At 43.4% G+C, this 26,887-nt stretch overlaps 1 protein-coding gene across 1 annotated transcript; it reads right to left on the bottom strand.

The window, feature by feature from the left end:
- Window positions 1-2,063: 2,063 nt before the first annotated feature.
- On the bottom strand, window positions 2,064-26,887 carry LOC311118595 (structural maintenance of chromosomes protein 3-like). The gene is made up of 30 exons (XM_084193385.1): window positions 26,702-26,887; window positions 25,954-26,029; window positions 25,752-25,790; window positions 25,557-25,624; window positions 24,906-24,977; window positions 24,722-24,801; window positions 24,218-24,296; window positions 23,775-23,892; window positions 23,218-23,393; window positions 22,906-22,986; window positions 22,422-22,586; window positions 21,184-21,305; window positions 20,850-21,063; window positions 20,563-20,666; window positions 19,644-19,743; window positions 17,826-17,986; window positions 17,410-17,551; window positions 17,080-17,230; window positions 16,617-16,769; window positions 14,037-14,188; window positions 13,136-13,294; window positions 12,096-12,203; window positions 10,304-10,412; window positions 9,936-10,078; window positions 9,106-9,210; window positions 7,803-8,015; window positions 6,969-7,160; window positions 4,000-4,177; window positions 3,235-3,341; window positions 2,064-3,038 (listed from the first exon to the last, which is right to left on the bottom strand). Exons 1-30 carry the CDS (start codon window positions 26,714-26,716, stop codon window positions 2,967-2,969), a joined length of 3,654 nt encoding a protein of 1,217 aa, XP_084049511.1. The 5' UTR covers window positions 26,717-26,887; the 3' UTR covers window positions 2,064-2,966.

Below are 26,887 nucleotides of genomic sequence, written 5' to 3'. Positions count from 1 at the left end.
AAACATAACGATGGTCATTATGGCCAAACAGTTCTATTTTTGTTTCATCAGACCAGTGGACATTTCTCCAAAAAGTACTATCTTTGTTCCCATGTGCAGTTGCAAACCATAGTCTGGCTTTTTTTATGGCGGTTTTGGAGCAGTGGCTTCTTCCTTGCTGAGCGGCCTTTCAGGACTCGTTTTACTGTGGATATAGATACTTTTGTACCTGTTTCCTCCAGAATCTTCACTAGGTCCTTTGCTGTTGTTCTGGGATTGATTTGCACTTTTCCTACCAAAGTACGTTCATCTCTAGGAGACAGAACGCGTCTCCTTCCTGAGCGGTATGACGGCTGCGTGGTCCCATGGTGTTTATACTTGCGTACTATTGTTTGTACAGATGAACGTGTTACCTTCAGGCATTTGTAAATTGCTCCCAAGGATGAACCAGACTTGTGGAGGTCTACAACTTTTTTTCTGAGGTCTTGGCTGATTTTCCCATGTAAAGCAAAGAGGCACTGAGTTTGAAGGTAGGCCTTGAAATACATCCACAGGTACACCTCCAATTGACTTAAATGATGTCAATTAGCCTATCAGAAGTTTCTAAAGCCATGACCTCATTTTCTGGAATTTTCCAAGCTGTTTAAAGGCACAGTCAACTTAGTGTATGTAAACTTCTGACCCTCTGGAATTGTGATACAGTGAATTATAAGTGAAATAATCTGTCTGTAAACAATTGTTGGAAAAATTACTTGTGTCATGCACAAAGTAGATGTCCTAACCGACTTGCCAAAACTATAGTTTGTTACCAATAAATTTGTGGAGTGGTTGAAAAACGAGTTTTAATGACTCCAACCTAAGTGTATGTAAACTTCCGACTTCAACTGTATATAGTTTAGTAGAAAGGGAGGCGGCAGAGGGAATGGATAGTAGGAAGAACAGGGGGTCTGTTCATTTCAGCTGACGAGACAGAGAGAGAGAGAGAGAGAGAGAGAGAGAGAGAGAGAGAGAGAGAGAGAGAGAGAGAGACAACATTGCTTGGGTAGTCTTGGATAGATGTCAGATCATCTGACAGCAATTACTTGAGGCTTGGATGAAATTCCGATTTCAGATCAGCTGACTAGGGACAGTGAGAGAGAGCATGGAGTATTGCCTGGCTAATGGCTTGGGCCTGGCAGGGCACAGGTGTATGAGGTGTTCTGTTGGCAGGCGGGTGTGAGACTAGTCTGGTGGTCAGTCAGGTCAGTAGTCAGTCAGTGTACTGTAGTCACAGTCAGTAGGGTCATTAACGTATGACTATCTATTCCAAATGTCTGGCTAACTCTGGGCCGACGGTCTGAGGGTCACACCCTTTCCCATTCACTAACAAGGCACTGGGTTACCCTGGTCCCAGAGAGACTGTAACTGGCAAGACAGCACCAACAGACCTTGGGTCAGTGGGATTTCATCAGACAGAAAATAAAGTGTGAGGAGACTAGAGGATCACAATTAACTTCTGGGTGTCCCACTTGGCAGATTGAAATTGATTAAATGGTTCAATTAGGGCCATTGATCAGATGTTAATCTGGGTTTCATTACCTTCCTGTTTCTGATTGACATCTTATCAGCCAACTTCAAAAATACTGTCACGCTCAGTGGTAGAAATCAATCAATTTTTTTGGTCATATTTAGGTGCCCCACATGGCAGATTGAAACTAGGTTTCTGGTAGCTATCCTCTTCACTGATATGATCCCTATGTCTGATATTACATCTTAACATTATGAAATACCAGCAGACTCAAGTGTCATGATCTCAAATAATTATCTGTGTCACTCCTCTAGACATTCAGTATGTATATTATAGGTCACTCATTACACCTCGTGGTGTAACTTCATCTTATTTCGTGGTCCATGTAGTTACCAGACAGATGTATGGTTCAGGAGGTGAAAAGATTGTGACCTAGCGCCACCCAGTGGTATAATGCTACACAGATCACATGTCACACTACAACTTACTTCACTACAAATGCACACAACTTTCTTCAGGAAATGTTCGTTTTCTAGTTGACTTCATGATCCTACGAAAGATCTATACGATTTAAGCGTAAGATTTATACATTTAATTTTTATTGTTTTCTAATAGAGTAACAGGGAGAGAAAAACAAGTTTACATGCTGCAGTCAGTGTAGAACTAACTGGTTACAAGAGCATGACCTACAACAGGGAATGCCAAGACACTGTTAACAAAAATAAAGAATAAAAATGTTCCGAATATTTCAAACCATTTTTCTGGTAACGACGATACAACAAGTTAATGTTTTATTATAAGTACAAAAAGGGGATAATATGTCACATATCTTAAACATGGAAGAATATTCTGACAAACTGGTTATTTAAAAATTATTATTTCTCTGTCTGTCACTATACCTCACAGTTTGAGATTCAAAATGACTGACTATCCTCAGCAGAACTATTTCTGTCAATTTATGGGAAAATCATCAGCACAACATCTGCACAGCACATACCAACAGTTTCAAATAAAAAAAGAACATGCATTTGAATCTCAAAAGTTCTCAATTTTCCATTAAATACAATGAGGTCAAAGGCTGCGCCAGCACTGAAAATCAACCCTCATCTCAAACATCAACATGACTTGCAAAAAAACCCCACCTGAAAACGTTGATAAAAATAAAATACAGACCAGAAAAAACTCAATGGACTCTTATTTCCCTCCTCGGCCGCTCCTCTGAGAGAAGAAGACGATGGATGTCATCATAACAATGTCATAGAGAAGGGAACAGTGGTGCAGCTACTAAGCCCTAGATGACAGACTTGGGAGTTCTGACAAGAGTTCTGACGGTAGAATTAGAATAGATTCCAATGAATGTGTTCTAATTCTATGGTTCTGGTTGAGTTCTGTCGGAGTGGAGAGGACTGAAGGCTCAGTGTTAGGCAGTGCACTACAGAGGTGGGTGAGGAAGAGGAGGATGATGAAGAGTTGATTCTTCTTAACCATGGGTAGTGTCGTCCTCCACAAAGTCTTTTGCCTGCTCTGCCGAGATCACGTCAATGTGACTCACCTGGAAACACACACACACACACACAGTGAGCCTGTGTCTGAGTTCCACTGAGTCAATCATCTTATGAAACATATTTTTCACATCTCTGAATGCCAGAGGGTATTAAACAAGTCTAAAACTAGCCAGTGAGTGAGTAACCAGTACCCACGCATTCATACCGATGTGGACCAACGTATAAACTTTTAAGGAACTTCACCTTGTTTCTGAACTTGACTCCGTAGAACTTGTCAGCTGACTCCAGAAGCTCAGGTCTGAATGTAGTGGTGATAAACTGGGCATGGCCCGCCAGCTCTACAATCATATCTGGAACACACATTACACACTGATAAGAGATTTATAGATATGTTATAAATGCTTACATTTCTTCATGCTTGTTGAAGGGTTGTGGTTGTCTGACAACTCAAACTGAATTCTTCCACTGCTCTACATCCTTCAGTCAGACTGCCATCATAGAAGTCGTTTGTGGTGACATCAAAATGATGGGTGTTGTACAAAACAAAGTCATCAGTGATTGGATCATTTCTAACCAATCAGACTATCAAAGCCAATGACGAATGTTCAAATTGTTGCTTTGCCCACGTGTGTTCTGGCTCTGGCCCAACCCATCGGTTTCTGGGACCAATCAGAACGATTGATTAGAATGTGTTTGCGTTCTAGAAATCGTTGGGAGGTACTCAGATCCAGACTCATTGCGGAGAATAAACTAACGTCTATGGGCGTGGCGTAGCATTTGGCCGGAGCAAGGAGTTTGGGTAGCCAGACAAGGGTTGTGGCTGGACGAACATTGAAAATCAAGACAGAAAGCTGTAAATTCAACACACTTATTCAAGTCAGAAAAATTCTGGAATTCTTCATTATCCCATCTCTTCTTATCCAAGGGAGGCCGTCTGTGAGTGGTTGTGTTGTATAAAATATGCTTTTAAACTCGAAAATATTGATTTGATACTAGTGGTGTTATTACCTGAGACAGCCTTCCTGTGCTGTGCGTCCAGGGCCTGGTCAATCTCGTCAAACAGGTAGAAAGGAGCGGGGTCACACTTCTGGATGGCGAAGATGAGGGCCAGGGCCACCAGGGACTTCTGACCTCCAGAGAGCTGCTGCATCTCCCTCATCTCCCCCTGCTTCCCCGTGAACGACACCTGGAGGGGGCAAGAGGAGAGAAACAAATGTGGAATATTATTGAAAAGTATATACACAGAGTGCCTTCAGAAAGTATTCACACCCCTTGACTTTTCCCCCTGAATTTAAAAACGGAATCAATTGAGATTTTGTATCACTGGCCTACACACAATACACCATGATGTCAAAGTGGAATGATTTTTTTACAAATTAATAAAAAATGAAAAGCTGAAATGTCTTGAGTCAATAAGTATTCAACCCCTTTGTTATGGCAAGCCTAAATAAGTTAAGGAGTAAAAATGTGCTTAAAAGTCACAACAAGTTGCATGGACTCACTGTGTGTGCAATAATAGCATTTAACATGATTTTTGAATGACTACCTCATCTCTGTACCCCACACATACAATTATCTGTAAGGTCCCGCAGTCGAGCAGTGAATTTCAAACACAGATTCAACCACAAAGACCAGGGAGGTTTTCCAGTGGAATTTTGACAGATCGAATTTCATGACTTTTAACAAAATTTCCATGACCAACAATTGGCGTCGTCTCTATGTATGTATAAAAAAGTAATGTGGTATCGACACTGGGAGGCTGCTCTCTGATCTCATGTACCATCTCCTGTTGTTGTGCAAGGCACTTAACCCCCCACAAGCAGAATACCTGTTAGGCAACTGTATAAAACACGTGGTCAACCCTCAGTCTGGAGAGCTACTGGATGTGCAGGCTTTTGATCCAGCCCTGCTCAAACCCATCTGAGCCAGTTTATCAAGGTCCGGTTGAGCAGCTCATTTCTAAAATGGTGGTTTGTTAAGCGGGGGACAGGAATAAAAGCCTGAACACCCATTAGCTCTCCTGGAGGATGGTTGACCACCCTTGATATAAAATATTGCAACATTACAACCAAATACATTTTATGCCTTTTAAAATAATTTGCTCATTCAATATACCAAAGATCAAATGGCAAGCCCACAAATATTTTTCAGGAAATGTACCTTTTCGAGTTTAGTCATATTTATCTTAGAAGTGTTTATTTTACACGCAGACTATAAACTATTGAGTTGCAATGTCCCAAACATTGGATGCCCAAATCAACTGAAAGTATCAACAAAACACGTTTTGAAGCCATATAATTAAAAAGAAAGGCGGAATCAAATATGTCGTAAAATTAAATGTTCGCGATTCAAATTATTATTTTGATTCACATGATTCGATCCACTGCGATTTAACCAAATCCCAACTAATACAATGGCGAAGTGCTGCAATGTCCGACTGTCTCTCTCTCCTTGAACAACGCCCATCTCAACTAGTCTTGCACACATGAAGATGATGCCACTGAGGTACGGGGTGATGCTACTGGGGTACGGGGTGATGCCACTGAGGTATAGGGTGGTGCCACTGAGGTATAGGGTGGTGCCACTGAGGTATAGGGTGGTGCCACTGAGGTATAGGGTGGTGCCACTGAGGTATAGGGTGGTGCCACTGAGGTATAGGGTGGTGCCACTGAGGTATAGGGTGGTGCCACTGAGGTATAGGGTGGTGCCACTGAGGTATAGGGTGGTGCCACTGGGGTATAGGGTGATGCCACTGAGGTATAGGGTGGTGCCACTGAGGTATAGGGTGGTGCCACTGAGGTATAGGGTGGTGCCACTGAGGTATAGGGTGATGCCACTGAGGTATAGGGTGGTGCCACTGAGGTATAGGGTGGTGCCACTGAGGTATAGGGTGGTGCCACTGAGGTACGGGGTGATGCCACTGAGGTACGGGGTGATGCCACTGAGGTATAGGGTGATGCCACGGAGGTATAGGGTGATGTCACGGAGGTATAGGGTGATGCCACGGAGGTATAGGGTGATGCCACTGAGGTATAGGGTGATGCCACGGAGGTATAGGGTGATGTCACGGAGGTATAGGGTGATGTCACGGAGGTATAGGGTGATGCCACGGAGGTATAGGGTGATGCCACGGAGGTATAGGGTGGTGCCACTGAGGTATAGGGTGATGCCACGGAGGTATAGGGTGGTGCCACTGAGGTATAGGGTGGTGCCACTGAGGTATAGGGTGATGTCACGGAGGTATAGGGTGATGCCACGGAGGTATAGGGTGATATCACGGAGGTATAGGGTGATGCCACTGAGGTATAGGGTGGTGCCACGGAGGTATAGGGTGGTGCCACTGAGGTATAGGGTGATGCCACGGAGGTATAGGGTGATGCCACTGAGGTATAGGGTGGTGCCACGGAGGTATAGGGTGGTGCCACTGAGGTATAGGGTGATGCCACGGAGGTATAGGGTGATGCCACGGAGGTATAGGGTGATGCCACGGAGGTATAGGGTGATGTCACGGAGGTATAGGGTGATGCCACGGAGGTATAGGGTGATGCCACGGAGGTATAGGGTGATGCCACGGAGGTATAGGGTATTGCGCGCAAACAGATGATGCCTAACCACATTTCGAAATTGCAACTTGTGTATTCTACTATTCTAACTTCCAACATTAAGTTAAGATCCCAACTGAGTTCCTAAAAAAAATAAAAAATTCCTGGAGATATGATAGAACATGAACTTTTTTTTTTATTAGGAAGAAAAAAATGACATGAGCAACAGCAAACTAGGATGATGTGATACACTCAATAATGAAACTCATAATTTATTGCCCATTCTTACTTTCTGTGTAAAAGAGGCAACAACTAAAAAATAATCAAAAAGCTCTTCGGAGTACATATGACATTTTCACTATTTATCACAAATCTCTCTCGTGGTTCTCGTGTTCGCTCTCAAACAAACACACACACCCGCACAAACACTCTTACCCTGATGCCGACTCCGGTGAACTGGTCTACAGAGGGCACACTGCTCTGAGAGCCTGAGCCCTTCTCGCTGTCGGTGCCCCCCTCCCCCTCGTCCTGGGACTGACCCCCCTCCGTGTCACCCTTTTTCATCACCAGGGTGGCCTTGCCCCCCGGAACCAGCTTCTGGAAAACCTCACTGAAGTTCTTAGACACCTGAGGAGAGGAAATTAGTCATGATATGGTTATTCACTTTGGAACGTAGATTATTACTGTAAAATGAAAAGCGCTTATAAGTAAAAACTACTATAATCAATCCAGCAATGGGAATGTGCTTGATTGAACTCATGCTGACAGAACTCAACAACCGTGTCCTACATTTGGGGTCTTGAGTTTCATATGGTTTAAATCATGAACATTTCTCCTGTTGAAGGATAATGACTTATTCGGGGGGGAGTTGAAGTCTATCTGATTGAGACATTTACATTACATTTACGTCATTTAGCAGACGCTCTTATCCAGAGCGACTTACAGGAGCAATTAGGGTTAAGTGCCTTGCTCAAGGGCACATCGACATAATTTTTTTCACCTAGTCGGCTCGGGGATTAGAACCAGCGACCTTTCAGTTACTGGCACAACGCTCTTAACCACTAAGCTACCTGCCGCCCTGCTCAGGGGTACAGGTGTATGTGCAGAAGGCCAAATTCAGAGTCACGGTCTAGCTGAGACCTAAATCAGGTCGAAAGCGTACCAATTTGAGACTTGATTGAGGTTTTGATTCAAGGGATGAAGCGTACCTCTTTCCCCTAATGAAGAGGTTAGGTACTTGTTAAAAGAGTGAAGTTGAGGACAACGTACCTGTTTGAATGTGAGCTGGATGGCCTCGTACTTCCTGAGCTCCAGGACGTTCATGAGCTCCATGATGGACTTGTGTCCTCGCTCCAGCTCGTCCTGACGCTTGATCAGCTTCTCCTTCTGCTCAGAGAAGTTGACAAACTGGTCCAGGGCCTTCTTGTTTACATGGCTGTACTTCTTCAGCTCTGTGTTGCACTGCTCTAGCTTCCGGAACAGCTACAGAGGGAGGGAGAAGAGGGCAAAAGAGCATTAGGGTAACATTAAAAACGTCTTGTTCAAGTGGCTGTACTTCTTCAGCTCTGTGTTGCACGACTTCAGTTTACAGAACCACTTGTGGGGAGGAACATTTGGATGAAGCGGCAAGGTAACACGTTACTATGCATGCTGTATTAGACATACACGTTAGTTGAATTTCAAGTGAAAAGCTCCTGATGGCAAAGTGCCTAAAATGATATTTCTAATAATCATCACTTGAAGAGGAGTATGAGGAGTTGAAATAACCATAATCCCAACTGACACGTATTCCTTCAAAACACTCAAAAAACGATTAATATTCTTCAGTTTCTATGTCAAGTCAAGAGACCTATCACAGAGATAAGCTGTATAAGAGGTATATTATTATCCTTTGGCTTCATCCACTTCTGTATTAGAATCCACTATCTGACCTGGACGGCTAATCAAGACTCAATGTCTTGGGGAGAAAGATTAAGGAAGCTAACGTTCATCATCACGAAGTATGGGATATTTCTAGTCTTGTCAAGGAGAAACACACCCACACACACACTTATGAGAGACGAGCCGGCAGCCCACTTGACACACACGGAGGTGCCCAGGGGCGTCTGGCGGCGGGAGCCGGCAAACTAGGTGTCTGAGTCACAGTGAGGTGACTGCTGCTGCTTTCATACGTGTGTGAGTGGGTGGGCGGTGTCTCAGCCGTGTGTGTGTGACCAGGCCCTGGCCCCTCGGTCGAGCGATGAGGAGGCTTTCTGAGATGATTGTCGTCGTGACTGTTGGCCTTTGGCTGCTAATCAAAGACATGACAGGGAGCCCAGAGAGAGAGAATGTGTTTACCTATAGCATGTGTGTTTGTTTGTTAAGCATGTGTACGTGTGTAGGTTTATCCCTAGAGTGTGTCCGTGTGTGTTTATTCCTAGAGAGAGAGAGACAGAGAGAGTATGTGTATGTTTATTCCTAGAGAGAGAGTGTGTGTGTGTGTTTATTCCTAGAGAGAGAGAGTGTGTGTGTTTATCCCAAGAGAGTGAGTGAGTGAGTGAGTGAGTGAGTGAGTGAGTGAGTGTGTATTCACCTGTTTGAGAGTGAGGGTCTGGTACTTCTCGAAGGCCTCCTGTGGTAAGGACCCCAGCTCCCTGATCTTCTTCATACATTCCTCTTTCTTCTTCAGCAGCATGCCCTGTAGTAGGAGTAGTAACAGTAGCATTATGGCCTTAGTAGTATAGTAGTAGCAACAGTCCTTTATTACCACAGCATCAGCAATGATCACAGAGACAACACCAGGATCAATAACACTGATCTGAACACATTAAAAGACAATGCTTGAATGTTAAATGTGTTACCCGTCAGGTATTTTAACCTGTTCAATGTCTGCTTATCAAATGTTTGTAATGTCTACTACAGTCTCCTTTCAATGTACATTGTCAAGTCTTATGTCCGTAATGTATTTTTAGTCATGTGCATGGACCCCAGGAAGATTAGCGGTCGTCATGGCGTCATGGCGTCAGCCAATGGGCATCCTAATAAAGTACAGTAAGTAGCCTTGGTTTGTGCGAGCCAGAACAGCTCATAGGAGTAGGAGCCCATCTCCTGTTTCTGTACACCCACTTGGCAGAATGCTAGTCTTGTGTATGGGTCTTGTGTATGGGTGGTCCTCTGTAGCTCAGCTGGTAGAGCACGGCGCTTGTAACGCCAAGGTAGTGGGTTCGATCCCCGGGACCACCCATACACAAAAATGTATGCACGCATGACTGTAAGTCGCTTTGGATAAAAGCGTCTGCTAAATGGCATATTATTATTATATATTATATAGTCTATCGCAGGGCCTTACCCCCAATCTACAGATAACTGCCAAAATAATGGAAACACTGAATTCTAATATAGCTGAAGATTCAAAAGGCAGACCTGTCGGTTGGTCATCTTCTCCAGCTCCTTGGTGTCATGGTTGATGGCGTCGTTCTGTTCCTTCTCTACATTCTTCCAGCGGTCCATGCTCTTGGCGTGATCCTTGACCTCAATCTCCGCCTTGTCGATCAACACGTCCAGGTCTGGGGGAGGAATAGGGACAGATACTATTTAAAAAACGTTGGCACTTTGAAGATGTAGCAATTGTACCGTTATTGATATTGTTGATTGTGTGTAGGTTTCCATCAATTCAGGTCAAATAATGTACTACTGTTCAAGAGAGACCAAAACAATACTTAATGTGAGCTCCATTCTTTCTATGTGTGTGTGTATGTGTGTGTGTGTGTGTGTGTGTGTGTGTGACCTACCCTCTGAGCGTGCCAGTGTATCTTTGATGCGTTTGTTGATTCCCTCCAGCTCTGAGGAGGTGGCTGTGAGCATAGTGCCTCCCTCAGTCTCTCTCAGCTCATTCAACTCCTACACGATCACATGGAGAAAGAAGTTAATAAGGAGTTAAACGCATTCACAAGCACTACATAAACATGACTTAACAGCTAGAGAGCTTCCCTATGTCTCTCTCAGCTCATACAGCAGCTGTATTCAAAGTCAGGGAACTGCAGTGGGGTCGCCAAAAAAAAAAACATATTCGGGAGCAAAAAATAAAGAATACAGACTATTGTATGGGACAATATACAAAAACGTTTTTGAGAAAGATAATTTGAATTTATTTTATTGAGTACATTTATTTATTGGTTTATTTTGATTTTGATAAGAGATGAAATTTTAATGTATTTAAGGTTATTTGTTGATGTAAAAATGTAAATGTACCGATTTTACGGTTGTGTCAATATTTGGGGTGAGGTCACAAGACTGAAAAGAATGGGGTCCCCAGAAATTCTGGTGGAAATAATGTGATCCCCGCTGAAGAAGTTTGAATACCACTGTCCTACAGGAGCACAGGGGAAAGAATACACTTCACAAAGGTGTTATAATGCATTCATAAGCACTACATAGATGACTTAACCACTGTGCCCTGCTTTCTCTGTCTCTCTGTGCTTGTTCAGCTCCAACAAGATAACAGGGGCAAGAAGGGTAGACTATTAGCAATCCTAATGAATTTCACAAGGCCCTCATTTCAGAAAGAAAGTATTTATAAGTACTACATAAAGGTGACGTAAGAACCACAGGGACGTCACATGACGTTGATACATGCTTCAGTTGGTGTTTGAATGGATGTCCTGTGCCATTTTGGTCATCATCTGTATTGAGTGTATCTTGGTCTTCCTTCTGAATGCTCTCCAACTTGGTCTACGTTGCCATCTGGACATTCTGGAATTCTACCTGTTCTAGGTTGCCATCTGGACATTCTGGAATTCTACCTGTTCTAGGTTGCCATCTGGACATTCTGGAATTCTACCTGTTCTAGGTTGCTATCTGGACATTCTGGAATTCTACCTGTTCTAGGTTGCCATCTGGACATTCTGGAATTCTACCTGTTCTAGGTTGCCATCTGGACATTCTGGAATTCTACCTGTTCTAGGTTGCCATCTGGACATTCTGGAATTCTACCTGTTCTAGGTTGCTATCTGGACATTCTGGAATTCTACCTGTTTTAGGTTGCCATCTGGACATTCTGGAATTCTACCTGTTCTAGGTTGCTATCTGGACATTCTGGAATTCTACCTGTTCTAGGTTGCCATCTGGACATTCTGGAATTCTACCTGTTCTAGGTTGCTATCTGGACATTCTGGAATTCTACCTGTTCTAGGTTGCTATCTGGACATTCTGGAATTCTACCTGTTCTAGGTTGCCATCTGGACATTCTGGAATTCTACCTGTTCTAGGTTGCTATCTGGACATTCTGGAATTCTACCTGTTCTAGGTTGCCATCTGGACATTCTGGAATTCTACCTGTTCTAGGTTGCTATCTGGACATTCTGGAATTCTACCTGTTCTAGGTTGCCATCTGGATATTCTGGAATTCTACCTGTTCTAGGTTGCCATCTGGATATTCTGGAATTCTACCTGTTCTAGGTTGCCATCTGGACATTCTGGAACCGGACCCGTTCTTGGTTCTGTTCTGAGAATTTTTGAACCGTACCTCTACTGTGGAACTGGAAGTGTTCTAGGTTTTGTTTTGCACATTGTGTAACACCATACCTGTTCTACTTGGTCGAGGCGTTTCCGTAGGTTCTCATTGAGGTACGTCTCCACCCTGGTCATGATCCCCTCCAGCTTGATCCTCTCATTCAGCAGCTGCCTGTTGTCCTACAAACACAAAGATAACATGAAGAATTGTCTCCTTTCATACAACAATACATCACACAAACACAACAATCATGTTTGTTGTTCTACATTCATGTCCTCATCTTTCATAACAAAATATAGAACACATTTCAGAGAGAGAGAGAGACTCTGTTCGTAATAGAATAGATGATGGGGAAAAAAGAAGAGTGTAACCCCCCCACACACACACCAAACAAATGAGCCTTTATGAGAAAGAAAGAAAAATGAATTTAGAGAACCAAATTAAATGAAAAGAACTGCAGGCGTGGAGAGAAAGAGAGAGCGAGGGAGAGGAGAGAGAGGAGACGGAGGGTCACGGCCAGTCTACCTACTCCTGTACAGAACATGAGAGTCTATTTCTATATCGGGACGGTTGCATAACGTTAGCAGATAGAACGGCTGAGGTGGCTCATTGTGAGCAGCTGGCAGTGTGTGTGTATGTGGATGGCTGTGAAGTCAGTGCCCACACCACTGCAGCTAGCTAGCACTCAACTCAAAAATTGACTGAGTCTGAGGGTGTTTGTGTGCTTTTGTATCAAAAGGCAAAGACAATCCAGGTATGACATAATAATGGAAGACAGTGAAATGATCATAACCCATCATTTTCGTCTTTCATGAGGGTCAGAGTGATAAATTAGAATCAAATGAACTTCCGGTATTCATTCATTCACTCACTGTCTGTATTAGGTCTTGACAATATTTAGATATAATCTGCGCCCCATTTAAACTTGTTCCCTGTCTCTAGCTGTAATGTTTAGATGTTGGAGCGGTCTGATCTCGACGTTGAGGTCTTAACAGGAGGTAAAACCATCCAGCTATCCAGCCATTCAAACTCCACATACAACCATACATCCACACATAGTTCCATGTTTAAACTTGTTCCCCCTGTAGTCCTTCATTAACTGTCTCCTTACCTGCTGCAGCTGTCTGATCTCGTCGTTGAGATCGTCCACACGTCTCTGGTCCTCCAGACTGAGCTGAGAGAGCAGGTCTGTCCCCAGCTCAGCCTTCAGAGACTCCCTGGTGGACTCCATGGCATGGAGACTGGCCTCTAGAGACTGCAGAGAGCGTTGCTGTGAGGAGAAAACAGAGGAGAGATAGTTAGAGAAGAGGAAGAGTTACAGGGTGGACTCCGTGGAATGGAGACTGGCCTCCAGACTCTGGAGAGAGCGTTGCTGTGAGGAGATAAGAGAGGTAAGGATGAGTGGATAGTACATTAACCGGTGGACTCCATGGCATGAAGACTAGCCTCTAGAGAATGCAGAGAACATTGCTGTGGGGAGAGATTGAATGGGTTGAAATTACTTTGTCAATGCCCAAAAGATGACATTTGGTTTGCAAGCAGCAGGCACAGGCACAGTTTATGCTAGTACAGTGCAGCAATGTGTTAATGTGTTCAACTGGTGGACTGCATGTTCAAGATAAGTCTAGACAGAAGAAGACAGGCATAGTATCAAGTCAAGATAGAGATTATTCAGCAACAATCATAAAGTTAGCAATATAAATGTAGGCTACATTAGGCATGAATGTCTTCTCAGACTGCTGCATGAATCTCAAATGTAAAAAGGTGGGGTGCTTGCCATGGTAGCATAATACCTCTAATTTGTAGGGTATAAAAATACACCCTTATCATCCTCTTGGATGTGTATGGTACTTTTCTGAATCTAAATATCAAAACAATCTGACATTTTTTGTCAAAATGTTGAACTGGATCGAGGTCCGATTCAGTCAACTACGGCTACATTTGATTCAGGATTTCCTTGAATAGGGCCCGATAGAAACCAAGAGTCATATTGAAGTCCAAATCAACCCTACCTTCGGCATGAATGTCTTCTCGGACTGCTGCCTCTTTTCCTTGAGCATCTTCATCTCAGACAGGATGGAGTCTCTGGAGGCCTTGAACTTCCTCTGCTGGGTCTCAATCTGCTGCATCTGGTTCATCAGCTGGTCGATCTCATTGTTGATACGTGATGCAGGGTTAAGGAACATACTTTATAAGCAATTATAAACTGGGTGGTTCGAGCGCTTAATGCTGATTGGCTGACAGCCGTAGTATATAACAAAACATTTATTTTTACTGCTCTAATTATGTTGGTAACCAGTTTATAATAGCAATAAGGCACCTCTGAGGTTTGTGATATATGGTTTGTGATATATACCACGACTAAGGGCTGTGTCCAGGCACTCCTCGTTGTGTCGCGCTTAAGAACAGCCCTTAGCTGTGGTATATTGGCCATATACCATACCCCCTCTGGCATTAAATTGCTTAAATAGAACCTATATAACCTATAGATCTCATTGTTGATACGTGATGCAGGGTTAAGGAACATACTTTATACACAAATATAACCTATAGATCTCATGTTGATATGTACAGGGGAGGGTTAAGGAACATACTTCATACATTATGGATATCATTGTTCGATTTATATATTGATTGGTTGGTTTTTAGGATTTGGAGAGGCTCAAAGCATGTAACATTGTATTGGTTACTCAAATCATCCAAAACTAGAGCTTCCGTTCTCTATTCATTTCAAATCGGTAATCAGCAGTTTAAACAATAACAAAGTGTCCTCCCCGCACCCGTTTCTGTACAAAGCTGAGGGGCTGGAGGAATGCAACCACTCTCAAATTAATTGACAGAGCTATGGATGCAAGGACTGACCATCCATGATATCAACATTATAGTTGTAACCATGTTTTGAAGGTATATAGTGTTATTTACATTTACTTAGTTTTTCTCCAAAGTTTGTAAACAAACATATAGTTTGGGTTCTGATGGCGTATGACAGTTGAGGCATTCATAAGTTATATTGTTCAAGAATCAATGGGTACACATAATTAATAAGTCAAAAAAGTATGTAGCAACTGCAGATTGCCCCTTTAAAGACCGACTTAAAATAAAGCAGACAGGCATCTCCCTAATGGCAAGCTTACCTAAGGGCCAGAGGTGGTGTAGATAAAAAAAACATGCTTTAAAATCATTGATTGAACCTCTGACTCAATGCTGGGGGCTTACAGGAGTGACGCCATGTCAACAATCAACTCAAGCCATCCGCCCACACACACAGGTGCACTCAAACAAACGCGCAACGCCATGTCATCAGCTTAGCCATCCACCCACACTCACTCATTCATGGACACATTCAATAATCTCCTCAGTGTGTCTAAGGGGCCGCTGGGCTGTGCTGCCTGATACTAGTGACACAGCATTGCCCTCTGAGACCTCTTTCTCTCTAATCCTCTTTGGCTTGATCACACACCCATATTATCCCATTTGTCAACCTCCAACATCCACCCATACACACCTCCTCCTTCCTGCTGGGTTCAAGACATAATCTGGCTGCATGAAATCCCCTCTAACCAGCCAATCACACATAACCTCCAGAGACTCAGGGAGAGGAAAACATGACACTCCATTACCTACTTAACATGTTTCACAACTAAATGACATGAAACACCACACACTATCACACCCATTTCAATACGAAACATGTTCATCTTTACACATTAAAATCTCCTCCAATTTAGCGCCAGAGCCTGAGAGAGAGGACAACACACCATCACCTACTGAGTCCCTGTATTTAGGACTAAAATAGCATATTCGTATCTCTGGTGTCTGACTCACTGCAGGTCCACTGTAGGGGACCAGCCAATGGTTGGGAGTTGAGGTAGAGTACGACACACTAGACTGAGCCTGTATTCCTGACTAATCAGAATCAAATATAGGGCCTATAAAATACGCGATGCTGAGAACGTGGACGGAATCATGGAATCCAGACATTAAAACGGAATTCAACAATATTGAAAAAACGTATTGAACTTAGTAGGGAATCAACTACATTTATGGAAAATGTATTAATTAGCCCAAGTCTATCATAATACATGAATAGAATGCATCAGATTAATATTTCCTGCAACGTTCTGAAGAGGCAACAATAATTCCCCGTCTGTATGTGCGGTGCGCACCTACCACTTTGTGTAGCTGTTAGCGATGATGCTAGTGAAGTCTTCTGGTAGACGGAAAGGCTCTCCCAAAAACCTTCGCAATTAAAACGTTAACTACAAAATAGCCTATGCTTACCTGGCAGAATACGATTTGCATCAGTATTTGTTTTGCAAACTCTACTATCAGGTGCGCTACAAAACCACAGCTAAACAGCCAATTGCTGGGTGCCACTAGAATGAAAAGGTAACTACACCCAAATACAAATGTTTATTATTGTTGTTTTCCTTCTTTAAGTGCGATTTTGAATGTGAAAACCTGAAGTAAGAGGGGAAAACAGAAACCTGGAAAAACTAAACGGAATCAGTTTGGGTCTCTAGTTTAGAGGACTAGGGGAGGATCTGTGTGAACCAATGAACCAACCAACTAACAATGGAGTTAAAGGATATGTTCGATGTTCCTGCGGAGGTTCTCGTTGAGTTTGGCCTCCAGCTCTCCCAGCTCCTCCTCAGCCTTCCTCATGTCCTTCTGCAGCTCCAGACGCGACTTCCTGGTGTCATAGTAACCCCCCGTCAGCGCCCCACGGTGGGACACCTGGTCACCTGAGAGACACAGTAACAAGAAAATATATAGAACAAAAAGAACACAAAAAAAGTACAAATCACACACCAGAAAAAGAACAGATCTACAAATAGAAAATGAACTGTCCCACAACACACTAACTGGTATGCACTGTGCTGGTCACCTCTGCAGCAGAAAAACACCAGTGATCTCAACGCACACACACAACAAAAACACTTCCAGATTTACACCAAGACACCTCTAGCTACTTGAGCATAGACTGTAAAAGGAGGACAATAATTGGTGTCATTTACATTAATTGTCATCTTGATCATGTAAGCCGATACCTACCCTCCAGCGTTATACAGTCCATGGTGAATGCCCTGGCCAGCTGGGTGGACACCTCCATGCTACGACAGATCAGGGTCTTTCCAAACACGTGCTTGAAGGCCTTGTCAAACTGCTGGCTGTAGCGCAGCTTGCTGATCATGGGGATGGCATCCTAAAGGAGAGAGGGAGAGGACAAATAGGTCAGTTTAACGCTCTTTGACCACCCTAAGTCATAGCAGGCCTGGGTCAAATATAGAGTACAGTATTTGAGGTGTGTTTTTTTTGTTTTTTTATTTGGGGGGGGGGGGGTTTACATGTTTAGGACTATTCCATTCAAGAATATTCCCTTACGTTGGTCTCAGGGTAGGCGGTGTCCCTGACGTCCAGCTTGCTGAGGGGCAGGAAGGTGACTTCTCCAGGCAGGTTCATCTTGTTGAACTCCGTCAGGATCTTGGTGCTCACCTCGTCTGTCTCCACTATGTGGTAGAACAACCTGGTAGAGAGGGGGACATGAAGGAGTATTTGAGCCGACAAGTTTCTGTAACAGTTACTTTTGCATTGAGGAAACAAGCTTCTCTCTCTGGCTTTCTCAACGGTCTTTCCACGATTCACCGTGTCCTCTCCCCGGCTCCTTCTCAAAACCCATTGGAGATGGTCAGAGAGGAAGAACCTCTGATCTTCTCATCCAATGTGTTCTCCAATCCAGGCGAATAGAAACCACATAAGGAATCCAAAAAAATACTATTGAAAAAGAGCCTGTCACTCACCTGGTTCCCGCAGTGACCTCCACACAGGTGTAGAAGGCGGGCTCACACTCAAAGTTGTTCATGACGATGCCATGGTAACCGTTGATGACGTGCTGGTTGATCCCCTTTCTGCGGAAATGCTCCAGCACCTTGTTGATGCTGTCAATACCGTTCAGAATGGCCTAGTGGGGACAAAAACATCAATATTTACCTTAAGAAACATGTCAACACTTTTTAAATGCATATTTATCTGTGGCATCATACCAGTGTCTTCATTAGGGATGGGCATTTGAAAAGATTTCACTATTCGAATAATATCATGAATTCTTTTTCAGATATTCGGGAAAGTCGAAATAGATGCGTTTTAAAGAAAACATTTGTTTTGATCCCCACGTCCTTGTCTACAACAACTAAATTCATATTAAAACAGCCTACCCGTTGGTTCATCATTGTAGCCTAATCCTCCTCATTTAGCCAACTTAATTCCGTAATTGCAATTCCATTTTGAATTGATTAGAAATCTCCCACTTCTCTTGCTACACATGGAGCCTCTGACGGTAGTGTTGCTTTGATTGACCGACAATAATATACACGCGTGAAAAAGTGTGTAGGCTACCGGTACGTCTTTTTTAGGGGGCCCACTCATAAAAACTGTCCAACTGTTGTTTTATTAAAATGTTGTGGTCTATCTTTGTATATAGCAATGTCACATAGACAATTTAATGTATTAATTAAAATAGGCCTATATTATTTTTTCCCCTCAACAATTAATACTCTCGCAAGTGATTGAATACTAGCGTCCATTTGGATATTTGAATAATCGTGCCCATCCCTAGTCTAAGTACGTGTAAATAGTGATTTTCTACGTTCTGCAGTCCAAAAGACAAGTACTCTCTGTGATGTATGAGTCAGCTTCGACCGGACCACTCAAGCTAAGTAAAGACGGCAATCACCAGGGTAACCATCGGGAATTTTGATAGAACGTCATTTTGTGGAGATTCTGATTGATTTTGATAGAAGAAAGGACTGATTAGAGTGTGATTGAAAAAGTAATAAGCAGCTGAGTCATAGACATACACTGTAGCCTGCTAGGAGAGAATGGGGGAGAAATGGGATTCTTTGTTTGACTTTCCTTACCTCTAGGCTATTTCTTTCCCTAATAATTGGTTGAGTCACAAAATCACTACCTCTATCTCTTTCCTTAATAATGTAGTCACAAAGTGAGACTTGGAGTGTTCAGGTGGGATGGCTTTTCAACAGTGTTTGACTCATCATTGCTAAAGCTGAGCCATCGACCATCGGTTGAGTAGGTAGTGCGAAGGCATGTGTGTGTAGCCTTTATTTCATGGTGTGGACATAATAATACATCTGTAGCACCAGGCCAATGACATGACCGGTAGTAAACAGTAAATGTGTGGAAATGAGTGTCCGTGTGAAGATGTGTGTATTCTTTCTCCTTGGGAGTATAGGAATGGACGGGTGTGTGCGTAAAGGTGTGACCTTTGTAATCTGAGATTGACTCAGAAGATTTAACACATGGCTAGTATGATCACGTGTAAAGGGGAAGGTGTGTGTCCTTTCTAATCTGGCATTGATTCATAGATAAATGGAATTACCACACATGGTTTAGCATAAGGCCAGTAGGATGATATGGATTACATGGACATTCATGTAGAGGTGAAGGTGGGTCTTCTTTAATTAATATGACTCATAGGTCAATCTAACGCCATGGGGGGACTAGGTTATTTTGACCTTGCCGGTGGCAGTATGATGATATGCATGATATGATTATGTATGTTAAGGTGCGAGTTTCATTGGGTAGAAGGTCGTCACACTGACCTTGCCGGTGGCTGCTCTAAGGAGCTGTTGTTTCTTCTCCAGCTCCTCTCGTTTGGCTGCCAGGGCCTGCTGCTCAGCGTTCTCCTCCCGCCACAGATAGCTGTTGGAGGCGCACAGACAAACACACTGGTAGTTCAATGCATTAACTTGTCATTCAGTCCAAAAGGCTATGTACCAAATTATGCAGCCAGGGCAAATATTGTAGATGCAAATTTGTTGAATCATTTCAAGGAAAATGCCTTAATTTTAAGAGCAGCTCTATTATGCCATATTATATTCACTGCCTCTGGTCTTCTCCCTCCTCCTCACACAACTCAGGACCTCAAGGCCTTTCTCTACAGCACACAGCAGCAAAGCTACAGGCAACATCCAACATCCATCTCACAGTGTTATAAATAACTTTCCATTGTTAAGGAGAGGAGAGGGAAACGTAATGGTGACATTCACAGCAGAGCAGACCATAGTCTGGTAAGGAACTAACGGTTGCCAGGCGGAAGCTGAATATAAGTCTTAACGGGGAACAACCATCCAACCTTTTACACGGTGGAGGTTGAGTCATGGCTATAGACCTTCGTCTTGTCTTAGAGGCAAAGGAAATACATATTTTCTAAGTAAAATCAATATTTAAAGTGCAAAGGATGACTCAATGAGCAAAGAGGAATAAAAAAAAGAACAAAAAGAAAAGAGCAAAGAAAGTTTCGATTTATAAGTTAGAATCAATATATAAAAGAGCAAATGATGACTCAACTCAATGAACATTGAGCAAAAAGTAGTAAAGAAAAAAAAAAGAGAGAAGACGAAGTAAAGATTTACAGGTTCAAATCAATATCTTGGCCTAACAGTGCAATGACTCAACCAAAGAAACAAGAGGAAAAGGGAGGGGAAAAAAAGAAGAAAAAAAGATAGATCATGATCTTACTTTCTCTCGCTCTGCAGCTCGTCCTTCTTGTTCTTGACTTCGTAGTATTTCTTGTCCAGCTCTTCCACCCTGGTCTTCACCTCATTCAGGTCCTGGTCCAGTTTCTACAGGGGGAAAAAAACAGATCAGTCAGATATAAACTTGATCCCTAGAATTATAGAACAGAGTGAAATCTAGAACAGAATCGAAATGTTCTATTTAAATAAAATAATTTTTACGGCAATATAATCAACCATAATAGTTCCAATTGAATTATAGTATAATGAGTCATGAGTTAGGTTCCATACACTGTACTGTTCCAGATTCTTCTCCTTGTTGGTCTCAGTGTCCTCCAGGTCTTTATGAATGGCAGCAATCTGCCTCTTCTTGTCGTTGATGGCTTGGTCCAGGGACTTGAGTTCCTTCTTGATCCACTTGTCCCTCTCCTCTTTAGAAGTGAACTGGCTGCCTCGGCCCTGCTTGGCGTACAGGTCAGTTCTCTCCTGGGTGGCCTGGGCAAGTCTGGGTGGAGCGCGGGGGGGAATGAGTAAATATCCTTTTACTAATACATTAAAAAGCTGTTGTCTATAAAATGATGAATTCATTCTTTAAAAATGTGCAGTATGGGGTTTTCCTACAGACCTGGCGATGCCCCTCTCCTCCCTCTCCTTCACAGTGTTGAACTTGGGCTCAGTCTCCTGCAGCTCCTTCTGCTTCTCCTCTATCTTCTCCAGCAGCTTCTGACGCTCCTTTAGCAGACGTTTCTGGAGGAGGAGTTCATCATCATCATATTGTTATTAATTAAGTTAATTATTATTATTATTATTATTATTAATAGTATGATAATATGATTATTAATAGTATTACAATTATTATTATTATCATCATATTATTATTAATATTATGCTTATTATATTATTACGGGTGACAACGGGTGACACTCGGAGGCATTTGAGGATACTCATATGTGTGTGGGGTCAGCACTGAAATAAGTTCAAACACCAGCAGATCATTTTTTATCTGTACACGTGATGACTAGATATGTCAACCATCAGGGAAGGGGGATACCTAGTCAGTTGCACAACAATACATTCAACCGAAATGTGTCTTCTGCATTTAACCCAACTCCTCTGAATCAGAGAGGTGCGGGGGGCTGCCTTCGTCGACGCTGCCGGGGGAGCTTCCTAAAGTCTGCTTTGAACCATGTCACTCAGCAGTCAGAAAGGCAGATGACGCAGGTACACCCACCCGCCCTCTCCCTACTTCCCTCTCCCTGCCCCCCTCCATCCATCCTAACAAAACAAAGCTAACAAAAAAGCTGTTGCAACATTCTCCCGGCCAGGTGGGCCTAATCCAAACTCGCTGAGATGCTGCTGTCTAATCTGCAACACACACAGGGATTGGGGCCAGATCTCTACCCTTGGGCCACTGCCCAGGATGAAGGGATGCAGGGATGGAGAGAGAGGGAGAGAGAGAGAGGATGTTAAGACTAGCAGTAGGGGGAGAGGGATGGAGGGGTGTGGTGTATCAGTGACGCAGATGGAGAGGCTTCTGTCCTTACCCTCTGAGAAAAAGAAGGGGGAGGGATGGAGAAAATAAGAGGTAGGGGGTGTTGGAGGTGTGTGGGGGGGGATTATCACTGACGCAGAAGGAGAGGCTCCCGTTCGAGAATGGAGGGATGGAGAGGTAGGTACGTATGTAGGTAGGTAAGGATGGAGGGATGGTGTGTCACACACACACCTAAACCCACACACAGTGACGCAGATGAGGAGGTTTCTGACCGGCCGTTACCTTTGGTTGACTGTCGCCAACTACACACATCCTGCTCACTCTCTCAGACACGCACACTCATCCCCCCCACACACACTGTGCTCCCCTACCTTCTGTTCGCTGTTGCCGGCCAGCTCCTCCTGCAGGTCTTTGGATTTGAGCTCCAACTTGGTCCTCTGTTTAATCTGCTCCTGTCTCTCTGAGCTCAGCTGCTCCTTCTCCTCCTTCATGGCACTGATCTTAGACTTCTTCTCACGTACCACACGCTCCGTCTCCTACAATGGGAGGAAGAGGATGAGAAGAGAGGAATAACATGTAGACTAGATGGACACTGACTGTAGAGGAAATAGAAAGAAAGCTGGTCAGGTTTGCATACACAAGAGCCCTAAGATAGAAAGGATTTTTGCAAGATTGATGGTGAAGCAGATATTTTCTTTTTCACATTGTTCTTTTCAGCACGGTTACAGGAACTGTGGTGGATGGATGCGTAACCAGGCCAGCTCAGTACAGCTTGGCTCAGGAGTGTGAAAAGCTGATCAGGTCCATTTACACTCCAAGCTATTCTGGGCAAATACTGTATGCAGAATCACTTACCTCTACTTTGTCTCTGGCATCCTGCTGGGCGTCTCTCAGATGTCTGGACTTGTCTCCACAGGTCTCTCTCTTGGAGGACAACTGAAAGAGAAAACGCAATTTAGAGAACAGTTAACTATGCAATAAAAAATCTCAAATGCCATTTTAAAAAGGAAGAATTTGAAAGGCCAGACCACAAAAGCAAACTTCTACCAACTGAAAGTTACTTTTTGTTAGACATCCTGTGCACATGGTGAATAAAATTTGATTTGACTGATATTTATTTCTTGACCCATACTCCATAAACAATAATATTTTTGGTATTCTTGTTACCTCGTCCAGTTTGGCGCGTGTCTCGTTGAGCTCCTGGTTATAGATGGTGTACTCCAGAGCCCTCCTCATCTTGTCCCACTTCTGGTACTGAGCCAGCTCCTCCTTCTCATCCTCCAGGGTCTGGAGACGCTCCTCAATGTACTTCAGCAGCTCATTGATCTTCTCCCTCTTACCCTCTGGGGGAAACACAAAAACAGTGTACCAGTATGTTAGCTAGGTCTACAGTTATATCTACAGGTGTGGTGGCACCACCAAGGGCCATTTGTAATAGGGAAGGGAGATGCTTATTCTGGGAACTAAATTATATAGCTTTTCCTTGGAAAATAATTTGGAAGAGTAGCATTTATTTTGAATGTTTGTGTGTAACGTCTGAAAGTCGACCGTTTTTTCGTAGATAAAGGCACGCTTTGAATTTGTCTAATTCAAAGCCCATCTGAGGTAGTGATTCAGAATACGTCTGTTTAGATCTGGTGTCTGAATGCATGTGAAAACAGTCTTAGATGATGTCATCGTAGGCCTATAGAGAGACTTTGGTTCTTCTTCTACTACTACTGTACCCGTTTCCTTCATGAGGGAGATGGACTCTTCCTTGCGCTCGTCGTACACCCTGGTTCCTGCCACCTCCCGCAGCAGCTTCAGACGCTGGGAATCAGGGGCTGTAGCCATCTGGTTGATCTGGATACAGGATAAAGAGAGGAAACACCCATGAACGATACCTACGTATAAAGTTATATGGTTGATCTGGATACAGGATAAAGAGAGGAAACACATGAAAGGTATCCTATGTATAATTTATGTATAAAGTTATATGGTTGATCTGGAAACAGATTACGGACGAAGGAAAACATGTTATGTAAGATATTATCGGTATGAGACGTTGGGTTGTATGAACATATATACAGTCAGCACAGTGGTGCAAAGAAACATGTTTGCAGCAAACAACCAATGAATGTTGCACAACAGAGCCTGTTCACAGCATTTCTTCATCGTGCCGTCTTACCTTTCCCTGCTTGACGATGTAGTAGGGGTTACTACGGGAGAAACCAGCACTCTCCAAGAGGTTCATGACGTCATTTTTACTGGAATAAAATCAACATACATGATTGTTGATTATATCATTTACATTTTAGTCATTTAGCAGACGCTCTTATCCAGAGCGACTTACAGTTAGTGAATACATTATTTATTTTTATACTGGCCCACCGTGGGAATCGAACCCACAACCCTGGCGTTGCAAACGCCATGCTCTATCAACTGAGCTACATCCCTGCCGGCCATTCCCTCCCCTACCCTGGACGACGCTGGGCCAATTGTGCGCCGCCCATGAGTCTCCCGGTCACGGCCGGCGGCGACAGAGCCTGGATTCGAACCAGGATCTCTAGTGGCACAGTTAGCACTGCGATGCAGTGCCTTAGACCACTGCGCCACTCGATTACATATTCAAACAGAGGCAATTTCCTATTTTTGCTCAGTCACAACAGACGTGTAGTCAACAGACACTTACGTCACCATCTTTTTGTCTAAGAAGTACTGGTCCTTCTTGGCGCCGATGACACGGCGGAGGGACACCTCCTCTTTGTCGATCTGTAGGGAGAGTGAATTTATTGACCAACGGAAGGAGAGACACGAAAACTAAACATGGCTGACTAAATAGTCAAGGTGACAATTATGTTTGGTGAGAATCTTACCGGCAACCTGTTGTCAGAATTGTCAAATATAATCTCCACAAAAGCCGAGATAACACGAGGACCAGTTCCCTCCTACAGTGACAGGGAATAACATTGTTATTACAGTGTTATGGGGTTAACATCAGACTGAGGATTATATAATATACATTTACATTTACATTTTAGTCATTTAGCAGACGCTCTTATCCAGAGCGACTTACAGGAGCAATTAGGGTTAAGTGCCTTGCTCAAGGGCACATTTACGTCATTTAGCAGACGCTCTAGTCCAGAGCGACTCACAAATTGATGCATTCACCCTATAGCCAGTGGGATAACCACTTTACAATTTTTTTTTTTTTGGGGGGGGGGGGGGGTAGAAGGATTACTTTATCCTATCCCAGGTATTCCTTAAAGAGGTGGGGTTTCAAATGTCTCCGGAAGGTGGTGAGCGACTCCGCTGTGTGTGTGGGGGGGGGGGGGGGGTAGAAGGATTGCTTTATCCTATCCCAGGTATTCCTTAAAGAGGTGGGGTTTCAAATGTCTCCGGAAGGTGGTGAGTGACTCCGCTGTCCTGGCGTCGTGAGGGAGCTTGTTCCACCATTGGGGTGCCAGAGCAGCGAACAGTTTTGACTGGGCTGAGCCAGTACTGTTAGTATAACTTCCACTACTTACATGGAGCAAGGCCAGGCGCTGTTCGGGGCGAAGGTGGCTGAACTCATCGCTGAGCACAAACTGAATGGCTGAAAGAAAAACAAACATTTGTTTTTGTTAGATACAGCAAATAAATGTATCACAATTTTTTTTTCTTTCTTCTGATTTCATATGGTAGAAAACATAATTAGAGGACAGGGCAGCGCGCTCACGTACCGTAGAAAAAGTTACTTTTTCCAGATCCGTTTCTTCCCACTGTGAGAAAACAACATACAGGGAGGGAAATGTCAGTCAGACAATGAATCGAAAGGCAATGGGCCCATTGTTTCCTCTACAGCCAAACCTACATTGTGAGGTGTTGGTGATGACTAAAGATAGCTCAAGGTTTTGGGAGAGAGTAAACTTTGCAGATGCTCACCGATGACATTGGACTTTGGACTGAAAGGATCCACCACAGTCTGGTCCCTGTAACTTCGAAACCCCTGGATGATGACCTGAGAGGATAAGAAGGAAAGTGCTATCACAAATCTGAATTATCCAAGCTAGCTAGCTAGTTACAGCACCATTGCATTGAATAAAAAAATTCAGACATCCACCAATCGTTTATTTTGACAAGAAGTTGAAATTAGCTGCCAACAATTGCTAGTCAGCTAGCTTGATAGCTATGTCAACAGGCAAGCTGGATGGAGCAGTGTCTTCCTAGATAGCTAATAACAAACAATGTTATCTGAATGTTTCAGCACCACGGCGAGTAACTACTAGCTAACTTAGCTAGCTGATGTGACTACTTTATGAATGGCTTGTCTTGATAGCTAAGTGGCAAGCTAGTTAGCTGACCTAACTAGTTAACGTTAGCTGGATTGAAAAAGGTTACCACATATTGCTAGCAACTATAACGTTAGCTAGCGACTAGCATCGCTACTAGTACCGGAGCTAGCTAGCCTACTGACAGACATGGCCAAGAATTGTTTGCAATCCTGCACATTACAATTTTTGTAGATTACTTTTCTAAGTGCCGTATTGTAGACCATCTCCAACTAGCTAGCTACATGTAAAGGTTCATTTATTTACAGTACTTCTTAGCTAAAGCTAGCTATCTGGCTAGGCCGCTAGCAATAATTTTTAGAGAGCGGGTCTTCGACATGGAGCTCGCGCCGCCAGTTTACCTGTTTGATGTACATGGTCGCCTATTCAGGAACTTTCCTCAGAAAGCGAAACAAACAAATTAAATAAATATCCCTTCTCCTTCAATAAAGGGAAGGTGGGCCTTTAAAGTGTCAGATATCTGATTATTGTGAATATTTGTCCAAAATGCATGTATCCAAGATTGTTGAATTACCCTGGCGAAAGAG

The sequence above is a fragment of the Coregonus lavaretus genome (assembly GCF_964263955.1).
Source record: "Coregonus lavaretus genome assembly, contig: HAP1_SCAFFOLD_1037, whole genome shotgun sequence".
Classification (NCBI taxonomy): domain Eukaryota; kingdom Metazoa; phylum Chordata; class Actinopteri; order Salmoniformes; family Salmonidae; genus Coregonus; species Coregonus lavaretus.
Note: the sequence above shows the minus strand (reverse complement) of the source record. Positions and strands in the feature narration are given on the sequence as shown.